The sequence below is a fragment of the Branchiostoma lanceolatum genome, chromosome 10 (assembly GCF_035083965.1).
Source record: "Branchiostoma lanceolatum isolate klBraLanc5 chromosome 10, klBraLanc5.hap2, whole genome shotgun sequence".
Lineage (NCBI taxonomy): Eukaryota > Metazoa > Chordata > Leptocardii > Amphioxiformes > Branchiostomatidae > Branchiostoma > Branchiostoma lanceolatum.
The window spans coordinates 1,104,565-1,130,544 of record NC_089731.1 but is presented as its reverse complement, the minus strand read 5'-3'; the positions used below and the strand labels follow the sequence as shown (position 1 = coordinate 1,130,544).

At 44.9% G+C, this 25,980-nt stretch overlaps 1 protein-coding gene across 1 annotated transcript in view; it reads right to left on the bottom strand.

Moving 5' to 3' along the window:
• The window catches only part of LOC136443620 (ski oncogene-like), a 42,313-nt gene extending 17,020 nt beyond the window's left edge, over positions 1 to 25,293 (bottom strand). Inside the window, exon 1 of the mRNA XM_066440936.1 lies at positions 23,569 to 25,293. Coding sequence (XP_066297033.1) covers positions 23,569 to 24,507 — 939 coding nt within the window. The 5' untranslated portion in view covers positions 24,508 to 25,293. The remainder of the gene's footprint in view (positions 1 to 23,568) is intronic.
• Between the last annotated feature and the right edge of the window lie 687 nt (positions 25,294 to 25,980).

The following is a 25,980-nucleotide window of genomic DNA, read 5'->3' as shown; positions in this document are numbered from 1 at the left end:
ACAGGAGGTCACTATAGACAGGATTCTTAATGATTTGTGTCAGTGAGAAAAATTAAGGGACTGCCGACTGTGGTCAGAGAAACAGCCTTATTTTTGCCCTCACCCAGGATTTTAGAAGAAGATCTGACAAAAATCTTGGCCGGGATCCCAGGGAAGGGAAGGCTGTGCGTGACCATGTGATTCCTACGAAGCCAAAACAGCTCGGGGGAAGCTGACGTCTGGATAAGTCGATCACAGTTCAAGGAAGAATCTAGAACATGAGCCTGTTTTCTTCCCAACTACCTGAAAAAATGTCTGAGTCACTGCCAGCTGCTTCGCCCTCCTTATCTTCAGCATAAAACTGTCTGGTGTTAGTGAGGTCTTAACGTACCAGGCACGACTTCCCCCTGGCCTTACGGCCTGGTCACAATAGCAGACTTCGCAGACCAAACATCTAACGGCAGACTAAACATCGCCGCTAACGGCAGACCCCGGGTTGGAGCCGGCCTGGCCGATCTCTGACAGACAGCCGCCCTTCCTGATCATAACCACTTTCTCTCTCTCTCTCTGAAGCCACACCTGTCATGTTTGTTTGTTTGTTTTGTATAACAGGTAAACCTCCTTTAGGTTTAACACACCAGTGTTATACAGTAGATACAAGCTGTGTAACACCGGACAGTAAGGTTTGAACCACTGACACCGGGAAGAACCCCTACTCTTTTCGATAAGTGTGGTGGGTTCTTTAACGTGCTTATGGTGTGGCTCTCCTCAAACACAGGACCTCCAGCTTTACATCCCATCAGAGAGGATGTCCCTAACTGAAGCTAGGCACTCATCTTCATCTGAGTCAGTGAAGAAATAGGTGTAAAGTGCCTTTCCCAAGGGCACAACACTGGGACCTGCTATTCAAACCCAGAACCTTCAGATTCTAAGTCACCAACCCTAAGGCCACACCAATTTAATTTCTTGGTTAAAGGATTTTTATTTAAAAAAAAAAAAAAATTTTAGAAAAAAAAATCATGAAAACAGAAGGCTGGGCTGTTTTCATGATTTTTTTTTTTCTAAAAGTTTTTTTTTGGGAAAATAAAAATCTGTTAACCAAAAAATTAAATTGGTGTGGCCTAACCACAAGACAGCCTCGTCACCATTTCCTGCGTCTTGGGTTTCTCTTATTTTCCACCCTCCAACAAACTTGAACTCTGTGCAGCATTCCAAGTCCAAGTTCAAGCACCGCATGTTGCTGCCACAGCACCTTCCCGCAGCGCATACCGCCCCACTCAGCACAAGTGAGCGATCCGTCCGCCTTGAAAACAGCTCCTATTTCTGTCAACAGCACCCATGCCCTTGGACCTCGTCCAACGCTGCAGCACCAACAGGGAAATCTACCGCTGCCGGTCGTATCTGAGGGACCGCGCGTGTTGGGACAACGCCGCAATCTCCGACTAGCTGGCGCCGAAACCGCGTCGGATTCGCCCTCCTGTTTTGGGGTCGAGGTTTTAGCGAGATTTCGAGACCTCACTAAAGGAGGTAAAAGGCGGTGGAAGGAGAGGGTTGGGCTCCGCCTTCCAATACCGTGTCCTAGACACACTGGATAACAACCCACTGCCCCTACAGCCTCCATAAGGCTATGGGACTACCTTTCAAAGTACCCACGCAGCAAACTGTCTGTATTTGTTGTACGAAGGCCAGATAGCCTTTCCAGCGCCTGGCAGTCTTTACACGGTCAGTATTGACTAAACCAAGACTGGGGAGTCACCTTTTACCCAAATTCAACTGGCAGGGCCAGAGGCATGCGTGATTGGAACAACCTGGCCACGTCGGGGAAGGGAACTAGGAAGGCTGCCAAGTCCAGCACGGATTTTGGCAATAACAATGACGGAGTTTCACCTCACAAAAGGAACACGATGGTCTCTGGTCCGTTTAAACAGCCTTTCAGGTAAATAGTTGCAAGTGAACAAAGTCAGCGGGTGCAAAGTCCAGCAGTTTTGGTTATAACGTTAACAATGACAACGTTTCGACCCACAGGAAAAAGAAAAAAGTCTGCTTCTACCATTTTTATGGTATGTGGACTTGTGGAGAGAAACTTGTTGTTTTCAGGAGTAGACATAACAAGACTCCTTTTAATACTCAAGGTTTCCATTTCAATGGCAGGCCATACCAATGTAGTTTCTCAGTTCTGAGACTTTTCAGGGCAGACTTTCAGCAAGAAAACTAAAGCCTTGATGAAAAACATTAATCTGACTATATTCACTCCTTGAAACTGTGCACCAAGGCACAGCCTCACACCAAGCTTTCATGTTGATATTCCAGTTCAGCAAAGTTTCTTTCTAGTTTCTTTTAATCTCTTAGTTCGGCAAAATTTTTCTTTTCAAGTCTGCGACGCAACAAATTATATTTGTACGGCCTCACACGGCTGTACAAGTCAACATGTAGTAATGGACGTCCAACTTCAGCCTTTTGAAAGAGACATTAACAATTCCTTCCTAACGAATCAAATTGAGACTGCTTAAGATCGGTCGTGGCGTAGTCATGTCGTCTCAAACAAGGATCCCTGCGCTCGTTAGTTGGTGCGCTCGTTAAGTGGAGTAACGACGACAGTGGCCTTGGCGTAGGAGAGTGATAGATGGGTATGTAGACTGGAGATAATTGGTGCTGCCAGGCGATGTCTCTGTAGGTCAGAGAAGGGTCACAGAGGCCCAGAGGAAAAACACACCCACAAGGCTCTGAATCCCGATTGATTTTTTTTTTTTTAGGGAATATGTACATCAATGCTAGCCTGGGTGCCATCCTCCTAATGCTAGGGTCACATTTCCAACCCGGGGCCCGGCCGGGCAGCTTGTGAGAACGAAAACTATGACATAAAAGACAACAAAACACACAAAACTTTTGAAAAATTATTCCTTACAATACGTTATGTAGATCCTTGATATGCGTCTTTTATTCTTTGTTTTCTCGAACAGCCCGGCCGGGCCCCGGCTTTGAAATGTGACCGAACCATTAGTTGACAAGGGCTCCCATACTCGAAAATATATTTCGTACTACTTTCTCCAAACCAATCGTATTATGGGAGCCTTGGTAAACAAACTAGGATGACACCCAAGCTAGCACTGGTGCACCTAACGTAAAAATGTAGGAGCAACACAGGTAACATTTTGGGCACTCAAGGAAAAACACATTTAAATGCTTTTACAGAAACTTCCCGACCAATATTGGTTCCAAAGTTTATTTATCAATCTATTGAGGTTTACCAAATTTGTAGAAGGATTGACATAACAGGTGACTATCACCTTTTCAAGATGTCAACCAGAGACCAGACTGTAAGGTTTGATCCATTCACACCGGGAAGGACCCATATTCTTTTCGATAAGATACGAGAAATACACAATATCTAGATATTTCTTTTCTAACACTTCAGCCATATGAATAATCAGCAGATTCAGAAAATCCAATTTGCACCTCCAAAAATACATATCCACGATTCATGTGTTCACATAATAAATGATTGTCATAAACTATACGTAATCAGAAATTCTTTAAGCCCAGTCCCCCCCCCCCAAAAAAACCCTACAGCCGTTAGCTAGCCCCTTTCAAGGCCCCCCCTACACCCATGCCCCCCCTCAAGTCAGCCCCCTTGCGTGCCAGCCCAGCGGCAAAGTGCCACTCTGCAGGGTACAGTGGTCAAGGCTGCAGCCTTCCAAACCTCCAGACGTTTCAGGCCCCAATTTGGGCCAAAACAAGTCATTTCTAGGCTCTCAGACATTTCGGGGTTAACATTTCGAAAGAGAACAGGATAAAAATTTGACATTTTTCCACCCTTGGGACCGAATTTAGGCCACAACAATTCATTCGTAGGTTTTCAGACATTTCAGGGGAACACTTCAGCAAGCCGACATGATAAAAAACTTGAATCATGCGACACCCTTAGTGCCATGTTGATCTTCCAACTCAGCATAATATTCTGTTAATGTACACCAACAGATTTAAACCTTCACATTACTCACATGCGTTATCCAATTTCTAGTCTATACATGCACATTATATCTTTATCTGTTTATCTATTGGTTCAGCATGTACATGATTTTTCTAAGGAGTTTGTTTAAGAAAAAATGTCTTCAAGTTGTCACATCAATTTATTTCCTGGCTTCTCTAACATTCTTTTAGCAAAGATTCAGCGAGAGGCCAATATGAAAACAGAGGGCTGGAAGGAAACTTGAATCTAACTCTGTTCACTCCCTGAAAAGGTACAGACTTTCCCCTCATACCCATGTTGATATGTCAGTTCAGCTTCGCTTTTTCTGCAGTCGAAAACCCACAAATTGGTTTGGTATTGCCGATACCTGGCACCACTGCGATTCCCCGATAAACTAGGATGCTCAGAGGCCACAAAAGGGGCACACGCTCTCTGGCGCTTCCACATACCTTCACCTAAACATGAGATTTTCAATTCTACCTCTGTTACATCGATTGTTAGGAAATTTATGCAACTTGGCTCCAAAAAAAAAGTTATGAGGCCATCACTGAAATGAATCTTGCCCGATGACAGAATTTTTTTTAATTTTATTTTTGGTTTGTGTCAGAGACAGCTGAGCTGATTGGCCAGAGGAGCATGCCATGGCTGTTCCGGGAGGCGTGCGCCCTCCCTCGGAAGTGGGAGGGGCGGCATGTGATGTTGAGGGAAGACAGCTGGGCAGGTTTTCCAGTTTTTTTGCGGGTTGTTTGGTGACTGTGGCAGACAGATTCGGGTTGACTTGAAAGCCCTTCAGTAATAAGTCCATAAACTGTGTCTCCAAGACTCTAGGAATTCCAAGAAACTCCCCCCCTAGGGGTCACCCGGGGTCATGTGCGTTGGGATTCCTTGTGCATTCCTTAGGATGACGCATGGATTGGGCACTTCCTTGCCAGACTAGTGGTTTACTGGCCTAGATGGTAGTTTGGGTTGGCGGGGCAGGAAGCAGACGATTATCAGACGTTTCTGGTTGTGGGGAATTTTTGTGGCCTGCAGACATGTGAGTAAAGTAGACAGGCGGGGAGACATGCATCCTTCCTTCCCGGTCGCCTGGTAATTAGCATGGCATTTCCGCCAGTTTCCGGTCAGTCTAAAGACACACCAATTTCATTTCTTAGATTTGGGGTTTCCAGATATAATTCCAAACTGGATGACCAACTTTAGAGCAGAGTCTGAGGAAATTTTTGTCGCTTTCGTGGTCTCTAAAACCAATTTCATATCCTAGAATTCGGATTAAAAGATATACAAGATTTTTTGTTGTATCTACAGCCATACTAATTTCATTTCTAGTTTGCAGATTTAAAGACATAATTTAGAACTGGAAGGTACCAACTTGGGAACACACAGAGTTGTTGTTTTCGTTGTGTCTACAGCCAAACCAATTTCATTTCCTAGCTCTTGAACTTACAGACAAAATGATAAACTGAGACATCTACTTCAAAACAGAGTCTGTGGACATTTCTGTTGTGTCTAAGGATATGTTGATTTGACCTATTGCTTCTCACATTTACAGAAACAATTCTGATCTAAATTACTGGAATATTATCTTGAAAGAGGTTCCTAAGTTTATTGGTTCTTTGACAATTCCCTTGTACGTGTAGTTATAATAGAAATTCCAAACATGATACATTCACTTTTCATAAAACCCAGTACACGGGCCAGTGCAGGTAGACATCAGAAATACCTGCGCAACTACCGTCTCACCCGAAATGACCCCCTTATGCAAGGTGTGGCATTTCGAGCCATGAATGCGCTGGTGGAAAAATGCATCGCCAGGGGCAAACAGAGTACAGGAATGCATGACACACGGCACAAACCTCAGAACAGGTCCTCATCGGCTTCATAGAAAGAATTCAACATATCTACAATTAGATGAATACGAAAATGTTCCAGAGTTTGCACTAGTTTTGCTCGATGTTGTAAAACCGCTACCACAAAAAGGTACGGTAGTGTAGCCAGGAGTAATTATAACCACACCCTAACAAACCTTGTATAACAAGCACCTACAGTCATTTCAAACTCACATTCGAGCATTTTGCAGATTGGTATACAGTCAAACCTGCCCAAGAAGACCACTCGGGGGACCGATAAAATCTGGTCTATGTGGACAGGTGGTCACTATAGAGAGTATAGTTGAGGCTTGTGTCAATGGGGAAAATTGGGACCAACAAAATAGTGGTCACATTGGCCAGGTGGTCCTTATGTAGGTAGGTGGTGTTAGTTCACTTGTGCAGGTTTGACTGTGCGTGTACAGCAAGTCTATTGCACGAGTTCAGAGCGTGATTTAGCTTGATGAGAAACTTTGATCTCTGCAGAGTTACGCTGATGCAACCATGTTTATCCTATGGGCAATGCTGAGTCCAAGTTCTAGGTCAAAGCAACAGATTTGAATGACATAAATATACCATTGTTTACACTGTCTGATAACATTACAACTAAAGATAGAACTGTACACGTGTCCCTTTTGCAGGGCTCATTTCTGGCTTTAAAACCACGATTGTCTGGCGCAATTTTACGTGCAACATTCTTCAGAACAAAACAACACCATTCAACAATACAAATATACCATAGTTTACCCAGTCTGATAAGAACATTATGCCTAAAGACAGGTTTGGATGTGTATTCCCTTGTGCAGCGCTTGTTTCTGGCTTTAAAACTTACTAACCACGATTAAATGGCGTGATTTTACGCATTCTTCGGGAAACACAGACGTGAGCGAGCATCGAACAGTGCGCAACCGCCCGGCGACGACCGACCTTGACATGATTGACACGAGACGACCTTTCCCGACGTCAGCGCGTTCTTTCCGCGCGGCAGAACAAACACGGCCGGCGGGGCTGACAGACAATGATTTACCACGTCGCACCTGTGTCGGTAATAACATGTTTGTTTACATTTTCTTTCCACGGGTGTTTTCGTACGTTTGTCTTTTAACCAGGGGCTGGATTTCCTGGCACAGGTCCAAAAGGAGGACATCATTCCTCTCCTGGCGTTTGTTGTCAGGACAGACCACAAAAAATGTACCAAATTCTTGCGGCTGTTAATGGAATTTCTTTTATATAGATTATTGGTTATACAACTGCAGGAGGACAACAAATGCTTACAGTCTGAATCTTTCCAGCATAACAGTAACTTATATAAAGACGTGAAGTTTTCCTAAACCCCAAAGCTCAAGCAGGGAATGTCCAAGATACAATTCTGCTTGAAAAGCAAGTAAAACGTGAGTAAAACGTTACACATAAAAGCAACTGAAATCTTCACATTCGAACCACTTCAAACAGTCTCCACAAACAAGCTGCTCAACCACTGCTAACAAGAGGGCTGAGCCGAGAGCCACTGGACGCACTACTCCAACCTGGACAATGGTCGCTGGTCATTCATGGGGCCACTCTGGCCCCAAACTGGGCCACTCTCCTAGCGGCCACGCCCCGTTGGTGATGTCACAGGTCACATGACCAGTCTAGACCATGTCTCTGCCATACCCAAATGGAGTGTCTGGGCCCCTGGTTCGTACAGCGTTACATTACCCGCAAGGGGCCCGGCTGAATTCCTTTACAGGCTTATCTCTCTATTCAGGAGCGATTTCTCTACGGATCTGCTAACATTCAGCATGCTAAGGGAGCCGTTAGGCTCCAAATTTGTGTTGTTTACAGGGTTAGCAGGGAGGGAGAAGGTGAAAGGATGTTTTGTAAGGTTTTTAGGAGGAAAGTTTGACTTCTCTTTAAAAAAACAAACATTTTTGCCGATTTGTTTTCAAGGCAGATGTAATGAATAAGAATGTTTTTTATAGTGTCAAGATTTCAACATTTTGGCTGATTTTTTTTAAAAACATTCTGATATAAATTTCAGGATCTCTTTCACAAAAATGTAAACAAAAACAGGCCATTGCTTCGCTCAATACACATGCGGCAGCCCTGAATACACCTCTGCTCACACCTACAGCACTTCAGAGCTAGGTGGGAAAGAATTACACCTATCCTCAAACAACAGGCACCCCACACACGTGTGAAAAACAGACAACCCGGATAATAAGATTGATTTATTGGGCATTTCATTGCTCCTAAGCAATACACATCCGCCGAGCAGGAAGAGTAGGGGCTCTTCCGGTTGTGGTGCATCCTCCCTTATTTTCACCTATTTACCCTCCCCCACCATTCCAGTAACAGTCGTTTTTTCTCTCATTTTAACCTTCATCCAGCCGTGCAACAATCCATGCCCTAACAGCTAAATACATGACAGGAAAAGGCGGTAGGAATGGGGTTAAATCTGGCCACAGCTTTTTCCCTACATGGGGAGGAGTCGGCAAATATTTACTAGTGGAATCTATACCCGCCCATAGCAACCAAAGCTCACCTGGACCTGTAAAAGCCTCTGGAAAAACAAGCCTGTCCCTGACCTATATAGAAAGCTGCTCCAGTTTCTGTGCCCTCAAAACAAAGGACTACATTCCACACCACATAACTGCAACCCCAACAACTTCTATTCATAGATTCAACAATTATGAGCAGTGGCTTCCCAAAAAGAAAAGCTGCACTTCTAAAATAAGTGTAGATTCCACAACATACAAAACAAAATTCCTGTTCTTGCAAGCACTAATTTGAAAAAATAACCTAACAATTTCTACTCACAGATTTGAAACAGAGTTTTTCTCATCCTAAGAAAAGCAGACATAGAATCAGAACTCCGTAGGGAAGCTGTCCATGTTTTTTGTGTTACCATGTTTGTTACCGTGTTAGTAACCAATGAACAAAACCTACCATTTCTATTCATAAACAACTAGCATTCTAGACACCAATTATGAAAAGAGTTTTCCCACAAACAATAAAAAAAAAAAACTGACACAGAATGCGAAAGCCGGAGAAGACCTGTCCACGAGTTTTGTCCCTGCGTCAGTTACCGGGGTCATTAACCGGACGTTTGAGTGATTGACCCCGTTTCCGTTAAAGTAAACCTGTCTCGGTGAAAAGGCGCCTGCTGAGTCTTTTATGTTGATGTTTGAACCCGTATCTTTCTTTACAAAGGAATGTGGGAGCCCGACCCTCCACCAGAGGCCGACAATGTCTTGTTTCTGGCACAACATCTCGGGTAAAACCACACCGGTTTGATCTCTTTCTTCTGAGGTTCGTCGCTTCATCTTTCTCTGATTCTCCTCGAGTTTTACTCGAATTGGAATTAGGCGTTTCTGAGTTCTTTTTCTTCCTCGACTTCCGAGTGTTTCCTTCTACTAAGTTCTAGCCACATGAATTCTTACGACCAGTCACCGTGTTCAATAGATGTTTATGGAAACACTTTTCTTGTACTGCTGGTAAATGTTTTTCACGATATAGATTGAGGCAACGTTTGGAGATAGGAAATGTTTGTTACCCGTAGACAACAGCACACAAGTGGCGATACATGTGATCAGAACACACAAATACCTAACCCATCTCGTCTGCGTTTGGCAAACAGTTGTATTTGTTTTCTTTATCTATCTGATTCAGGAAACTATTAATTAGCAACTCCTTGCTAATCATTGCTAAAAACAGTTTCATAACGCTGGATTTGGATGTCTGTTTTTGCTGTGTACTATCAAGAATATTCCTCGTATCACCTTCAATCTATCTATTTTAACCTAAAATCATAGTAGGGCTTCAACTTTGTACTTTGTTAATGTCAACTGTCTTCTTTCCTTTTTTGCCAACCATACTGACGCAATAGTTTGTCAGAAAAACTGCAAATCCTTTCACTCACAAGATCTAGTAGCTCCCTGTCAGTTTTGATTTTTAACACTTTTCCCTGCTCGTGTTTAGTGAGGAAAGTGCCGTCCTGTTGTTTGAGCAGTTCTGCATCAGATACAAATCTGAGGTGTGGGTTTCACCTGTCTCTGTCACTGATACCATCAAAACCTCCTCATCAATGAAAAACAACCTGCTTGCCGAGTTGAACAAAGATTCAGGTAAACAAACAAATAACACTTGCTCAATTGTCAACAAAAATATGGTGTCTCTGTCCCTTCAATTTCTGCATACATGGCCGGCACAGGGAAGCCTAATGTTCAGAATTCTGTATCTCACATTTACCGGACGGGTTGCAGTGTTTTCTTTTTGGGGTATGTGTTTGTGCGAGAGTGCTCTTGTTGTTGGGCGGTCTGTTGCCTCCCAATATCCGGTGGATCTCGTTCTAACACAATAGAGAAAGGCTTCATTTGCATCACAACAGAGGCGCGTCTAGAAGCACCGAGCCAACAGAACATACCAGCCTCTACCAGGAGGGCCTGCATGGGGGGTAGTGATTACGAATTACGGAAAATTTTTGCCGCCGATTACGAATTACGGAAAATTTTCAGAGCCGATTACGAATTACGTTAAATCATGAGGCTTTCCAACCGACTTTAACACTTAACGCATGATTCAACTATCTAGTTCTACATCAAAGTTACGGCCAATGTACTGATTACGAATTACGTTGATTTTGGGTGGCTGATTACGGATTACAAAGTCTAAAACGGCCTGATTACGCCTTACGGAAAAGGGGCATGCAGGCCCTCTACCAGGCCTTCCTACATTGGTAGTAAGAATTGTATTCGGCAACAAGATTGATTGGCCAGGAGCCAGTCCACCGAAAGTTAACATTTCCCCTACGAATGAAACCCTACGTAGGCTCTTAACTCTCCTGGCAAAATTATTCCCCTTGTAGCCAGAGGGTAGAACAGACCACTACGCTCTTCTGAACCCAGCGCCTTCCCAACCACACACACACCAGCATGGCATTCCTAAAATATTCCCTCTGCAAAATATTCCCTCTGCAAAATCCACCAAGTCAGTCCCCCCCCCCCCCCCCTATGTACACGCACGAAAAACCGTGACGCAATTTCCGGCGGCCACCTGTCGACCCTACGCACGCACGTGATGCGCTTTTTCACAAAAAATCAATGAGCGTCCACAGAGAGAGCCGGTGGTGGCATAAACATGGAGTGCGCTGGAATGTGGCCAGACGGCTGCCTTGAGTGGCCTCATCGTTCCTCCCCTCAGGCCATCGGTAATCAGAATATCTACTGTAGGGTTCTCCTCTCCGCTGAGGGATTATCTGATGTATACAAGCCCTTGGGAAACTCACTTTTAGACAGGATTAATTGTGAAGCAGGATGGTTGGGGGGGGAGGTTGTAGGGTAGATATTTCTTCAATCAATCAATCAATCAATCAATAGTTGGTAAGCATCAGTGTCCTGGGCATGAAAATATTGCGACCCCAGGTCACTGCTAGCTGATATATCGACCACACCCACATTGCTAGAGTATAACTACCGGCATAACTATAAGAGAGTTTGTTTGAACCTCTGTTTATTCATAAGAACTCAGCGAAGCTCACATTGGCCTGCAGGCCGCTTTTCATTGAAATTTGAGGTCATGAGGTAAGGGTCAAGCAAAATACATCACAAAAACATAAACCTATTCCGGGGCAAAGGTAAAAAAATACAGTTCTGTTTGGTGTACAGTTAGTGTAGTAAAGTATAGCTTTCATGGTGCTGGATGCAGACAGCCAACCTCCCAATGTACAGTCTGAATCTAGAATGTGACCCTCTGGCCATGATGGCTATCAGTATCACTATCAGACTCACTACTCTGAAGGGTTCCCTCTTATACAGAGGGATTAGAGCATGCTATCTGATGTATCCAGTCCCCTGACAAACTAAAGCTTTTCTAGACAAGATTTATTACTGTCCACTAGACTAATCTACGCTGGCTGAAAAAATTGTAAAATTTACCCAAATAGGGAGCATAATTTGCCAGGGCAGTTTGGCCACTATAGGGTATCATTTTCCAACTAGTTATAATGTTTGTTACCATTACCGGAGGCTCACTCTACTGGGTAATTATTGACCCTATTTTTGCTGAATTCTACGATCCACAACCCCATAGGAAGGCCTGGTGGAGGCTGGGAAAATTCAACTTTTAGACAGAATAAATGGTGGAGTAAGAATGTGTAGGGCAGGAGGGTGGATATTACCAAAGACCAAAACGACAGTGCTACACAGCTTCCCCAACTCAATTCTTGACGGTCCGAGGCATGATTCCAAACGCTCCGAGGCATAATTCCAACCGCTCCGAGGTATGATTCCAACCGGTCCGAGGCATTTCCAACCAGTCCGAGGCATAATTCCAACCGCTCCGAGGCATGATTCCAACCGGTCCGCGGTACAATTTTCTTTACGCACCGCGACCTGATTCTAACCGTTCCTCGGCAGAATTTTCTGCCCTACGCGCTGACCTGCGTTCCTCGACAGCGGCACAGTCCCCTGTCCCCCACGCTAATACAGTGGACGATCCCAGGTGGGTCAAGGGTCACTCGTGTTGTGAATGTGTGGTGAACGCCAGTCAGGTCGTGTTTTTCAGTGCTTCGCTCTGACTATCACCGTCTCTAAAAATACGTGCGTACAAACTAAAAGGAAGCCCTGATTGTCAATATCAACTACAATATCAACTACAATCGACGGACAATTGGCGTTAGATATTCCTTTTTGCCCCTCCCGTGTCAGTAGATCGACTGAAAGGATGATATAGTGGGCGTTGACCCCTCTAGAAATCTGCCTGTCGTGGACTCAACATTGCTACCAGCACACACACACACGTTCACCACAAAACAATGTTGTGTAATATGCACATTAGATATTGGCCATAAAATTCATTGACAGAAACATACGGTCGATAATACAAAAGATATTCTTGTTCAGTCACGGAAAAATCCTGTTATAGCCCCAGCCATGAATGAAATCGAATGTTATAGAAATGCTATCTGTTACTAGTAGTCTGTGTTGTCCATGTATGAACTTTCATCAAATAACTCGACCATGCGATATGCTGAAAGGACTAAGAAAAACCGTGGCCAACTTGAACTTTTGCCACCGTAGGAAGTTGTCCTGCGAGACAGGTCCGTTTATTTCAGGTTCAGAATCTGAAATAACACAGAAACAAAATGCAAGCTATAGTATAACGTTATATAAAAGGAGAGCTAGCTGAGGAAGAGAAGGATGCGTACCGATCCCGTCAAGTACACCGCCAACTCATATGATATATATACTATAGTCCGTAGCACTGACAGTGTCAGGTTTGAGGTCTCTTGAACTTTAATATCATAATTTAAACAGAGCCAAGCCGGTTTTATTGCTGTCACGGTTGTTGCAACAACAGCAAATATGCCTATGACACACGGCGACGAAAGTTTATATTTTCGCAGTTCACATTCGACACGCGTGACCCTTGACCCATCTGGGACCGTCCACTGTATTAGCGTGGGGGACAGGGGACTGTGCCGCTGTCGAGGAACGCAGGGCAGCGCGCGCGTAGGGTAGAAAATTCTGCCGAGGACCGGTTAGAATCAGGTCGCGGTGCGTAAAGAAAATTGTACCGCGGACCGGTTGGAATCATGCCTCGAAGCGGTTGGAATTATGCCTCGGACTGGTTGGAAATGCCTCGGACCGGTTGGAATCATACCTCGGAGCGGTTGGAATTATGCCTCGGAGCGTTTGGAATCATGCCTCGGACCGTCAAGAATTGAGTTGGGGAAGCTGTGTAGCACTGTCGTTTTGGTCTTTGGTAGGATATCTATTTCTTGGGCATGAGAAATGCTGTGCCATGTGAGATAGGTCGACCACACCCAAAGACCAAAACAGCCCTCCCCACTAAAGGGATTAGACCATTGTTTTGACCACAGTGGGTAAAGTCTGGCTGTCTTCCACACGAATACAACACCAGCTTTTTCATCCCATGGCCACACACACACACACACACACACGCTTGTATGATATCACCTACTACAAAACCATACTTCACCTTAAAAAAATGTTTAAATATGATGCCAAGAACAGAGGCTACAAGATATCAAAATGCTTTTCTTAGCTTTTTGTTTTAAATCCCTCACAATACAAAACTGGAAAGACTCCCATAATTATTAACCGCATCTTTCTAATACAAAATAAGACTCCACAAGGTGATCAAAACATCTCGAAACAGGCACCATGTTGTAAACAGTCATACTAGATGCCTGTGCACTTTTTTGCACCCAACTTTTTTTGGAGGGTGTGCTAGTGCACCTAGATACGTGTGTAGGGTTATGTAGGTAAGGGTAACCTAGTAGTACATATATATAGCATGTTCTTGGCTTCAGAAAAATGCCCCCCTCCCCCAATGTGACCTTGAAAAATGTCTAGCTTCACTCAGCAAACCCAGACAATTCCCAGGGCAGTTGTAACGGTAAATATCAACTGCCATAAAACAAATTTCTTTTACAGCACACCATAACTAGTCCGTACTCCGATGCTAATAACAAACAACACATATTTAAGTAATTTTACAAGCTGTTTTTTTAACGGCCAACGAAAGTCTCCTAGAATGTGATCTATTCTCAAAACATCCTCGCAGACTTAATTTTTTACAAGACACTCCTAGACAAGGGCTGAGTCACCCCTCAAGACATTGAGGGCGTTGTCCTCCCTCCTTCATCAATAATGAATGGTCCCTGTCCGTTTGGTGGTCCCTCTGAATTTTTCATTACGTTACAGAGCACGTCACCATTTCTTGGGCCTCGGAAAAAAACCTTGTGTTTCTGGTACCTGACTGACCCTACTAAAAACCTGCCAGCCTTTTTTTGGGTCCACCACTGGCAAGGGACATACGATTTTCAATTGGAGTCAAGAGAACATTGTAGACAGACTTCAAACATGTTCTCATTTCTGAAGCAGAAGAAAATTGTGGTTGTGCAATCAACAATGTGTATCTGTATAATCAGAATATGATGCTGGAGGACCAGTGTCTTGATGCAAGCCAGTTTTACATTGTCAAACTGTATTTGCTAAATCATTTTGGCTGAAATCTTGTTTTCTTTTTAAAGAAGTCACGTGTAATAACAGTTACAAGAATATTCCTCAAACAGTGACTTAAAAAGAAAGGTAGCGAAATACGCACCTCCAAAAACGTCGAAAATTTGGAGTTGTTTATTTCGCTACCTTTCTTTTTAAGTCACTGTTTGAGGAATATTCTTGTAACTTTTTTAAAGAACTTTTTCAGCATTGCGACCAGAAACACAACATCTTTTCCCCTGGCCCTCCTGTGCCGGTAACCACTTCTTGTGGCACTTTCAACTGGTCAATAATTCAGGGCGTGTACAAAGCACAGTTACCAGGCCCAATTCTTCATAATCATCGCATAATGCACCCATCAAAACAGACTTATCTAGGCCAAAACACCACACCGAAAAAACGGGCTTCAAACTCCTGCAATCTGAATAAACATGTGCTATATGGCGATTAGATTAAAAACATCAACAACAACTTGCAAATTTTGTAAGCTGTAAGAATACAAGTTTGGTGTTTTGAATCATATATACTAGCAGACAACCAAAATAGAGTAAAACCCAAATGAATTTCTTAAGAATACAGAAATACACAATTACGTATTTCAATCGTGATGAAATATGATGTGAAAGTTTAACAACATCTATAGATAAATCATTTTTTACCTTTTTTACCGTATCGTATCTGTGTGTCCCTTCCACTATGATATAGCCTCCCGGCATGAGTTTGCAACTAAATAAAGTTACGTTATCTACACAGAGTCAACAACCGACCTTGGAAGCAAGGGTAAACCAGATTAGAAAGAGTGCAGCTATTAGTGGGAAGTTCTAATCTAATCTAATCCATTTGGTCTACTTGGCATCTTCGGTATGCACATGACACAGTGCAATAGTACCAACAGCAAATGTCCCGATCATTGAAAACATCATTGTACAGAGTCTCTTGTATGTATTGTATTTACTGGATAAAGGAAATTTAAACAGTACAAAATGCTGTGTCGTCCAGCACAAGTTGCACAACAATGGTGGCATTCTTAGAGGCACAGGCCTCACAGGCCTGGCCTATCTTTAGCAGAAGGGCCCCAGGCCAGAGCATGGCAGCTTTGCAGCCTGTTTCTTGCCTCAAACAAACGGAAACTGAATAATTTCAAAGCATCGCTGCGTAGTTAAAACATTGCCGCTGTACGTGATTGAGACACAGGGCTGGGAATACTGGATGCATGCATGTACCTTTGTGCACCCAAAATTGGAGCTGTGCACCTGATGTTTTTGGTTGACTGCACCAGTGCACCTATTCCCGAAAATAAATTCCGAGCCGAGACAGTAACCCTACAGAATGAACAACAATCGTCGCCCCCGAGATTTCTACAATGAAGTAATGAAGTTATGCAACAGATCGGTTAGTACAGATCGGTGAATATTTTCGTGGTGTAGAAAGCCTCCCCGCGGCGTGACCATTGTACCGTACCTTCCCAAGGACGCACAGCACCCCTGCCCTTTCTCCCCGCTGTCAAATCTTTCATTAATTTCAAAGTTACAGAAAGGACTTGTGTACATTGCCACAACAAAAAGGCACAGCAGTTGCTTGTGGTCCATGTTATACGTTACAAGTCTGATTCTGCCACTGTGACAGGCGTATCAAAGTTATCCGGAGGTCTATTCTTCCTCAATTTTTCTTTTCCTAGCTTTCTTTTACAATACTGGAGGCATCCTCAGCAAAAAGATGACAGAAATTTTTCCATTCTTACTTGTTTAGCCAAGGTTTAGCTCAGCTGAACTAGTCCATGTTACATTTTAATCATGCCTCTCAGAAAAGCAAGATCAAACGTCTAATTTAAACCCATTTTTTCTTTTCCTCGCTCCCTTTTACACTACTAGACGTATCCCATGTGCTGCAACGAAAGAGATAGTTTCCAGTTCTTGGCTGATTACTCCGGCTGAATTCTGGAGGGCCCTAAGGGAGAGAGAGCTACACCCTAGAACAATCCTGCATATGGATGAGTCTGACCGCGCATAAGAATGGGTATAAGGGCGGTTTGACGTCCACGCATTTTTATGAGGACACCGCTCTATCTCCTGTTCTGGTGTGTCTGTCGCAGTTTGAGTTTATTTGTACCTCTATCATTCTAACTGTATTGTAAACAGGCTAGACTAACAACTTCAATTAAAAGCTTCCTTTTTGATTTGGAATGCCAAAATACAAGTGGAGCACAGAGAGAGATCACTGCATGTATCAGGCAGCTTGGACAATTTTTTGCCCCCCCCTCTCACCCTTTCATGTTATTTACCATATTTCTATTCATAAAACATTCAAAAACCTTCCTAACCACCCTCCCCTTCTAAAATGGAATAAGCCAACTTCCTGGTACATTTTATGATACCGTTCAATGAACTACCCTTAAAAACAGCAACCTAATATCATAATTGACATCACAGAGTTCCCTTCTCTGTTCCAGACAATCGCTTTATAAACTCTACCGGCACTAAACCATACAGGCCTCAAAACAATGCAAGCAAACAGAGGGAGGGAAACATGATAATACGGCCTGAATAGTTAATTGGTCCAATTCAGGCCTGAAGCAGACTGGCTCTGAATGCAGATGGAAGAACAGATTATATTTTTGGTTTTCAGTCAACTCAAATTCTGCATCTTTTTCCTTCACTCCTTTTGCATAAGATCAAATTCTTTTATCTAAAATCGAAGACAATACGCCTGAAATTAAAAAACAGCTTTCAAGAACAGATTGTAGTGATAGCAAATTTTAGAATGTTTTTCAAATCTTCTAAAAATCTGAGAACTGACCAAATTAAATTGGTGTCGCCAAAAACAATAAGACTGAAAAATGAAACTGAAGCTGCTATGACAAGAGCAGGAAACTATTTATTCATTTATTAAACTTCACAGAATGAAATCTGAGAGGTACTTTCTCCTAGTCTCCAAGCAGACCTATGGGTTGCAAAGACCGTATCCAACTGGCAGAAGAAGTTTTTTTATTGCTGTAAAAACTCCTTCTGCCAGTTGGATACTGTATTACAGTCTTTGCATCCCGTAGGTCTGCTTGGAGACTAACTTTCTCCCACAATACACCCAGCCCTGAGCTCCTCTCCTGGCCCTAATCCTATTATTCGGTCTGCACAAACAGGATTTTCTGTCAGGCAAATTCATTGTCTGCCCTCCCACCTGCACCTCTGCACACACTGCACACATATTGTACCCGAGCACTAGGGGTGGATACCGGTTCGCTGGACCTGATTCGGACCTTTATAACATCCAAGAACCGAGTCCCAAAAAACCTGAAAGCCTAAAACCTGAGTCCAAAAAAAACGGAACAAAGTACAAATATATATGTTTCTGTTTTGTTTTGTTTCAAGATAAAAAGTGTTTTGAGTCTCCCCTCTGTCAAAAAAGGCATTTAAAATAAGTGTAACATTCAAATATCAAACACTGGTTTATCTTGAAAGTCTTCTCACCAAGAAACTTTTATAGTCGTGCGTGTCAGTATTAATTCTCTATGCTTAATATTGGTCTAATAAAACAAAACATCAACTAAACAGGATCAGGTCCAGGTTCAGGTCCGGACCTGAACCTAAATCTCTGGACCTAAACTTGGACTTGGACCTTATTAAGCCAAACCGGTATCCACCCCTACCGAGCACCAAGCACGCTCCCAAAAAACATGCACATTTCCAGGGGAAGATTCGAGCCAGTGATGCTGGAACCTTGCACAACACTTTTGTAAGAAAGAAATATTGTCTGTGATGATTTTCTAGCTTGAAGTTTTATGAAAACTCCTAGAAAACGATGAAAGAAAGTATCTCAACGATTTCTGGATACCATTTCCATCTTAACGTAGATGAAGATTAGACATCAAGGTAATAAGATACACCCAATACAAAAAGTTAATCAAACAACTGGATGAGATTATAAAGGGCCAGACGTTTCAGACAGCATCTGCTATCTTTAGTCATCTCCATTTTCCTCCTTTGAGTATTCAAACCCTTCAAACAGCAGACAATACACGACCAAAGTGTTCTCCTTGAAATGAACCCTACACAACCCCCTTCCAGAAAGATTTTAAGACCTGTACAATCTTAAAACACCATATGGTCCTTCCTGACAATGCACGGCACTTTTCTGACCAACCCTTCAGGCATTTTTCTCAGTCAGGAACAACGCTCATAACCGAACACAAGCAACCCGTAAAAGAAAATAATCCACCACATAAAACAGTTTTACTTTCCGCAATGTTCCACGGGCTCCCATCAACCCATCTGCTTTCAGACAGGACAACAAAACAAGATCTCATAAAAACCAATTTGAAAGCCCAGTTCTATACGGAGCGCTGCTGACCGCTTGACCTAGATGCTTACCGGCCAGTCGAAAACAGATAAATCCTAGATGGGCGCCCTATTCTGAGTATTCATCAATGGAGGGAGGCAGGGGCAGGTCTGAAAGGGCCCCTTCGGGCGGTCAGTAGGCGAAAGGATTTGGATGTTCTGCTGCCATCTGGGTTGTCTTGCTGTCAAACAATCAACATAGTCTGAAGTCTCGACCTAGCCTGGAGGCCAGACTGTTTCCAGGGCCTACTCATCCACACAGGCATCCACACAGGCAAACTCATCCACTCTAGGGCCAACATGCCCCCAAGGAAATTCTACAACTGGCCCGTCTGTGAAACCCCCATACGATAGATATTCTAGAGATCTAGATATCATAGAGACGTTAAACCGGATAGTGAGTGTGAGTGATAGAGACCCAGGATGGTTATCAAATGGTAATAAAATCTTCACAAGTGCTAATATTGCCCTTTTGAGAAAATGGACAGGAATGGTGCATTTCTGAACAATCAATAACACTTGCATGGTGACTACTTCTCCATTGAGTACAACAACAAAGGACTTATATATATATATATATATATATAAACACAGCAATTTCCATGGCTACTTTGAGCAAGAACCATACGTCACACATACGCAGAAACGCGCGCACACACACACACACACACACAGGCACACACACACGCACGCACGCACGCACGCACGCACACACACACACACACACAGACAGAAACGCACACACACACACACACACACAGACACAGAAATGCACACCCACTCACACACACACACAGAAACGCACACACAGACAGACACACACACACAGAAACGCACACACCCACTCACACACCCTCTCTCACACACACACACAGTCGAGGAAAGCCTTGCCTCACACTCAGAGCTACAGCAAAAACAACACCTTATCAGCCTGAGGGAGGGGGGTAACACTGGGGTCAGTGTTGTTTGAGAGACATGTTTGCAGGGGCATTAGGCCACACAAAGGATTGTCCGCCGCCACGGACTTTGAACAGAACGTACACACGACCGGCCAGAATGCCTCGCAAGGCTGAGTAGAACTGTTGGCTCTAATGATGCAGCTGCGTTGGGCCGTTAGCAGCATATTTTCCAAGCTAGAGGGAGTCAGTGACAACAGGAATGTAGCTTTGTGTGGCTGAAATATTCACCGAAACACTTCGTTTTCTGCAATATATAAATTCATGATACTGTGTCTGTTTAATTTCTAGCTTGGTTACCAAATTGTAAGTTGTTTCCATCTTTGTCTGCAATCTCAAAATTGTGCCACAGGAGCAAAGACACAGAGAATACGAGGGCTCAAAATATATCTCATTTCTGTTTTGTGCGATACGTGATTCAGCTTCTTAGCCTGTGTTCTTTTAGCCCATCAAATTGCAAATTGCTCAGGTTGTGTTCTTTTATTTTTAGCTCACTGAATTGTAAATTGTTAACATATTTACTTTTTCTGTCATCTCCAAAAATTCTCCATAGAGCAGGTGAACGTTTCCAGCCTCATACCGACGATGCGAAACCAACACAATGGACAGCGTCTGGGTAATCAGTCCAGACGGGCTAAACGTCAAACGCAGTCTTCCGCACCGCGATCCACTAGAATGTCAGCCAGGGGCAGACGTTGCGTGCGGAAAAGCACTTGTTGCACCCGAGCAGTCCATCTAATCAGGAGCGAACAGCGGCCTTACACAAATCTCACAGTCTCTCGGCTACATTGTTACCTTCCCTGGAAGATGGTGATGTTTTTGGCACGTCTGTCTGTGGTTTAACCTTCTCCCTGCTGCCTGACTCTGTAACCAGTACTAGGGAATCGGGTGCCAAACAGGTACTTCAATGTGCTACAGGTTAAAGTCTCTCAGTTGATTTAGATAGGTGTAATAGAGTCTGTCGGTAGGCGTACAAATTTAATAGCAGAGAATATTCTCAGTAATTAGAGGCGACAACCTTTAAGCAAGACGACCTTCTTAGTGAGTTAAAGTCTCCGAGCCCCTTAAGATGTTGACTTAAGTTAAGAGACTGACTCCAGACGCACATCCGGTCAGACGGTCCTGCCCAGACCAGACCGACCAGTTCCCCGGCAGACTGCCTGGCACCATTGCCCATACCAGCATAATAGAGATCCATAAAAACAGGTCAATAGGCAGCGAGCGCAAGCAAACACTGCACACACGTCAGCATGGCCCACGCCCGCCCGGCAACCCCAGACCGGGCGACACCCGGCGACCACAACAAGCCGCGGGCGGGCAGGCAGACGTGACAGTATGCACCGCCACCCGATCCGTACTAACATGGCTCTGACGTCAGAAGCTCGCAGGGTGACCCAAGGTAACCCCAGGCTCCCTCATTAGGAAAACAGCCCCGCCTATCCACTGTGGACAAGCCTCGGCTACGGGCATGAGGCGCCCATACAGCCGGCTAACCGCAACCGCAGAACTGTACATAAATCTCCCCGCAACGCTCCAACGTGTGATCCGGCTATTACGTCAAGTAAAGCCGCTCTTCCACAATTTATGTTCCTCCACAATTGCTTGGAGGCAAGTGAGATTCCTTCAGATTCAGCTTACATTTCTGGGATACACCCTTACAAAGACACCCAGTACTGACTAGACCAAGGACAGAGCTGAAGGTATGACTATGATAAAGAACAAAAAGCAACTAAACTTGTTAATATCACCGGCTACTACATCAAGGAAAGCTCTTCTTCCACCATTGCTTGAAGGCACAAGACATATCTCTGTCTTATACATTCCGGCGCAACACACTAAACAAAGACGCCCACTACTAACTAAAGATAACTCACTAGACAAAGGGAAGAGCTAAACAAGGTACACTAAACATCAAACAGCAACTGAACCCGTTTAAACCAGCGGAAGTTGACTAGAGTTCAGAACGTGACTGCAGAGTCCCTGCTGCCATGCGTGTTGGGAAATGCAGGCCCATTGGCACCGGTCCAGGTCAACACAGGGTCATGTGGCGGTTGTTTACCACGGCGCAACTAAAAATACCGCCCTCACACTCACATTACGGTGATTACCTATTTCCATCCGTACTACTCTCCAGTATTTAAGCTATTTATCGTACCAGTATGCAAATGTCTGTCCCACATTGTCTTTCCCCCCACGTGTATGAGAATCTCTTAGACCAGACTTGCATGTTAAACGCACACGGCACACCGTTGCCATTTAAATCGGATCAAACGATTCAACGCATGGGGAAAACGTCGTAATTGAAACGGCCGTCAAAAGACTAATTTACTGACGACTTCTTGGAACACAGCTATGAAAGGAGATTCTAACATCGTTAGGACCTTTCCTAATTACACATGAGAGAAGCTGTTTTTACCCTGGAGAAAGCTACTTGGTAATCTAGTCACGCCGGCCGTAATTTACCCAAGAAGGAATCAATCTCGTCACAGACCCAAGATTTCGGGAGATTCACGTGACTTAAGGGGCAAAATGCAGGCAGAATACTTAAACACAAACATCAAAACTAAAATCTACCCAACAAAATTATCTTAACTTATCTTAACAATAACAATGCATGTACAGATTTTTCCACCATATACATGGAGAAGTATACATAAATATGTACATGTTGGACAATGAGAAAGTAGTGAAAATATCCTCTAAATTGTTGGATAAAGAAAGGATTTTCCTTTACATCTATTAGCTAGACAACTGCCAAGAAAAATAGGATGCTTGTGTTTTAGCTTACACAGAAAAAATACAGAATTTTCCGTTAAAAAAACACGATACATTTTCACTGAGAAAGAAATCTTGTTGTTTATGTTCTGGTTGTAAACAACAACAACAACATACAGAACCAGCACGAGGGACAGACTGGAGCTGATCTGCATAATTATGCGCTCCTCGCAAACATCCGGTTGCCCCAGCATCTTGTGCATAAATTAACCGGACAGCGATGTGTATTGCAAAAACAAAATCGACTTCAAAAACAAACCGGGCCCAAAAAAACTTTTCCAGATGTTCAGTTTCAACAACAGAGTAGATTTGGTATGCTTGTGTACGGCTGTATGGTTTTAGAGGGATGGATAGATATAAAATAAGATTGGGAACAGTAGACGGTATATTTGGAGCAGCCCGTCTCGCCGGTTATAATGAGGTCCTGTTTAGCATCCCGGCTCCAGACAGGGATGTGTATTCGACACCCGGGAAGACCGTCTGCCGGATTTTCACCGATTTTTCCTAAAAAAACTCTCATTTTCACCGAGAAAAAAACACTGTATTTAGGCCGACAGATGTGAATAGTATCACGAGTGCTCTCCGTATGAATGGGTACATTTTGTGGCAGTAAAAATGCAACATTATAATGTTGTAACTAAAATTCTGTGTCTGTTGTCGGTAAACAAGACGTAATAAAACACCCACCTGCTTCCTCTTAAAGCGGTTCATGAAGTCGAACTTGGCCTTCATGTCCTCCAGAGCCTCCTGGAACTCCTCGGTATCCTGGTCCTTACTCAGCAGGACGTAGGAGCGCCAGTTGGCGGAGTCGAAGCCCCAGTGGCAGGTCCGGTTCTCCTGCGCCTTGTGGCTGTGGCAGACGAACTTCTGCGGGCTGAAGGCGCCGTGACAGTCCGTGCACTCTATGCACTGGGAGAAGGGCGAGTCGTACAGGTCCGGGCAGAACACGCCCTTGCACTTGCCGAAGCACTCGTGGTACACCTTGAAGGAGGCGGCGGACTTGTCGCGCGGCTTGGTCGGGGCGGGTTGCGGTGTGGCCCCGCCGCGGCGGTGGAGCAGCTCGTTACACAACCGCTCGGCGTCCGTCTTGGTGATGAGCCCGCAGGAAGGCGCGGAGTAAGGAAGGATGCCCATGACTTTAAGGGTCTCCAGCTGCTCGTGCGAGCATCTCGAGCAGAAGATGTGCAGCTCGTCGCAGACCACGTTGATCTGCTGAAGGGAGAAGTCCCGCAGGACGGAGTTTAGGATCTGCGGGAGACACAGCCGCTTCTCCCCGCCCACGATGAAGCACGAGATCGTCTCCCCCTCGAGCAGAGTCTCAGCCCGCTCGGCGGACCCGCGGTCCTGCGGTATGAACACCGGGAAGTGCTGTGGGCCCACCCCGGCCGTGCCCACGAGGCGGGCCGCGAACGTCTCCGCCAGGTCCTTGCGCGACGGCCCGGCGCCCCCCTCCCCACTGCTGCCGGGCGAGTCGGGGTCGGTCCCGGCGATGTCGCGCAGCTTGGCGGCCTCGGCCCACCTCGCGGCGAAGCCCGCCGGACCCGACAGGCTGGACATGGCCGAGGCTTGGAAATGCTTGAGCGTCTGGTGCAGGTTAGCGTTAAACACGGCCGTGGGCTGCTCCATAACTCCGGCCAGTGTTTTAAAATGGCAATACAGCCGCCAGTATAGTCCTCCTCTCTTCTACACAACTCACCACGTTTACACACGCTAAAAATTACCTTACAAGTCTCACAGCGATCCCGAAAAACAACAATCCTCACACCGAGTCCTTCTCTACCTCACAGACATACCAGTTCACCGGAGACATCCTTGTTTCTTGCCGAATTCCCGGTTATTTCTTGCTTCCCCGATGTAAGTCCGGAGTGAGAACCCCTCGCAGTCCCCCGGTAGGACTCTGGAATTTCAATTTCGAAAACAGGCCACGATTCTGGGCAGCGGTGCGTACAGAAGCGCAGACAGCCGCCCTAAACACGATCACAGCGGATTCCGCGATCTCACACAGCCTGGATCACTTCTCCACACCACACGGAGCCTTCCTACTTCACGGTCAAGGGTACAGTTTGAACGTCTTGGAGGAGGAACGTTAGAGACCGTCTTGTTCCTTCGGTGGAATCCGCGCTACTGAAAACAAGGTCGTGTCGGCTGTTCCCGCCGCGCGCGCACTCCCCCCGGAACTCCACCCCCGCAGACACCAGATATTTCTCCTCCAGACGAACATTTCCCATAAAAAAACCCTCATAAATCACAACATTTCTGCGACACACGGAGGAAGGAGACTTAAAAACGCGGAAGTATTGTCTTTATTTCTTTCTTCTTCCTTTATTCTTTACCTGGAATTGAGTGAGCGAACGTCTGGCGACACTTTCGGAAAAACAAGCTGCCGCAGCCAGCGCTGTTTTGCATGCCGCCTGCCAAGCGGAGTAAACACGGCAGTCTGGCGGGCCGCATGCGGCTGGCCCCCGGCCAACATGGGGGCGGGGCCTGCGGACTCGTGGCGCGAAAACAACCCGGGAAAGCGGGGCGCTCTCGTAAAAGGAAAACCGGGTCGGGATCGTAAATGAATGGGTGAAAAACAAACTCTTGATGCTTGAGGCGAAGCGCAGGGCTTTTTCAATATAGCTGATAGCGCAAAGCGGCTTCGCTACGCGTATTCATCCAAGCACACCGGGTCACACCTAGTGACCTGCTCTTCTCGATAAGTGTGTTGGGTTCTTGAAACAAACTCGCAATGCTAGGTGCGAAGCGCAAGGCCTTTTCAATATAGCTGATAGTGCAAAAGGTCTTCGCTAGGGCTCGCGTATTCATCCAAGCACACCGGGTCACACCTAGTGACCTACTCTTCTCGATAAGTGTGTTGGGTTCTTTAACTTCTTATTGAAACAAACTCGTAATGCTAGGTGCGAAGCTCAAGGCCTTTTCAATATAGCTGATAGTGCAAAAGGTCTTCGCTAGGGCTCGCGTATTCATCCAAGCACACCGGGTCACACCTTCTTCATAAGTGTGTTGGGTTCTATTTAAATGCTTGAAACAAACTCGCAAAGCACTAGAGGCGAAGCGCAAGGCTTTTTCAATACCTGATAGTGCAATGCGGCTTCG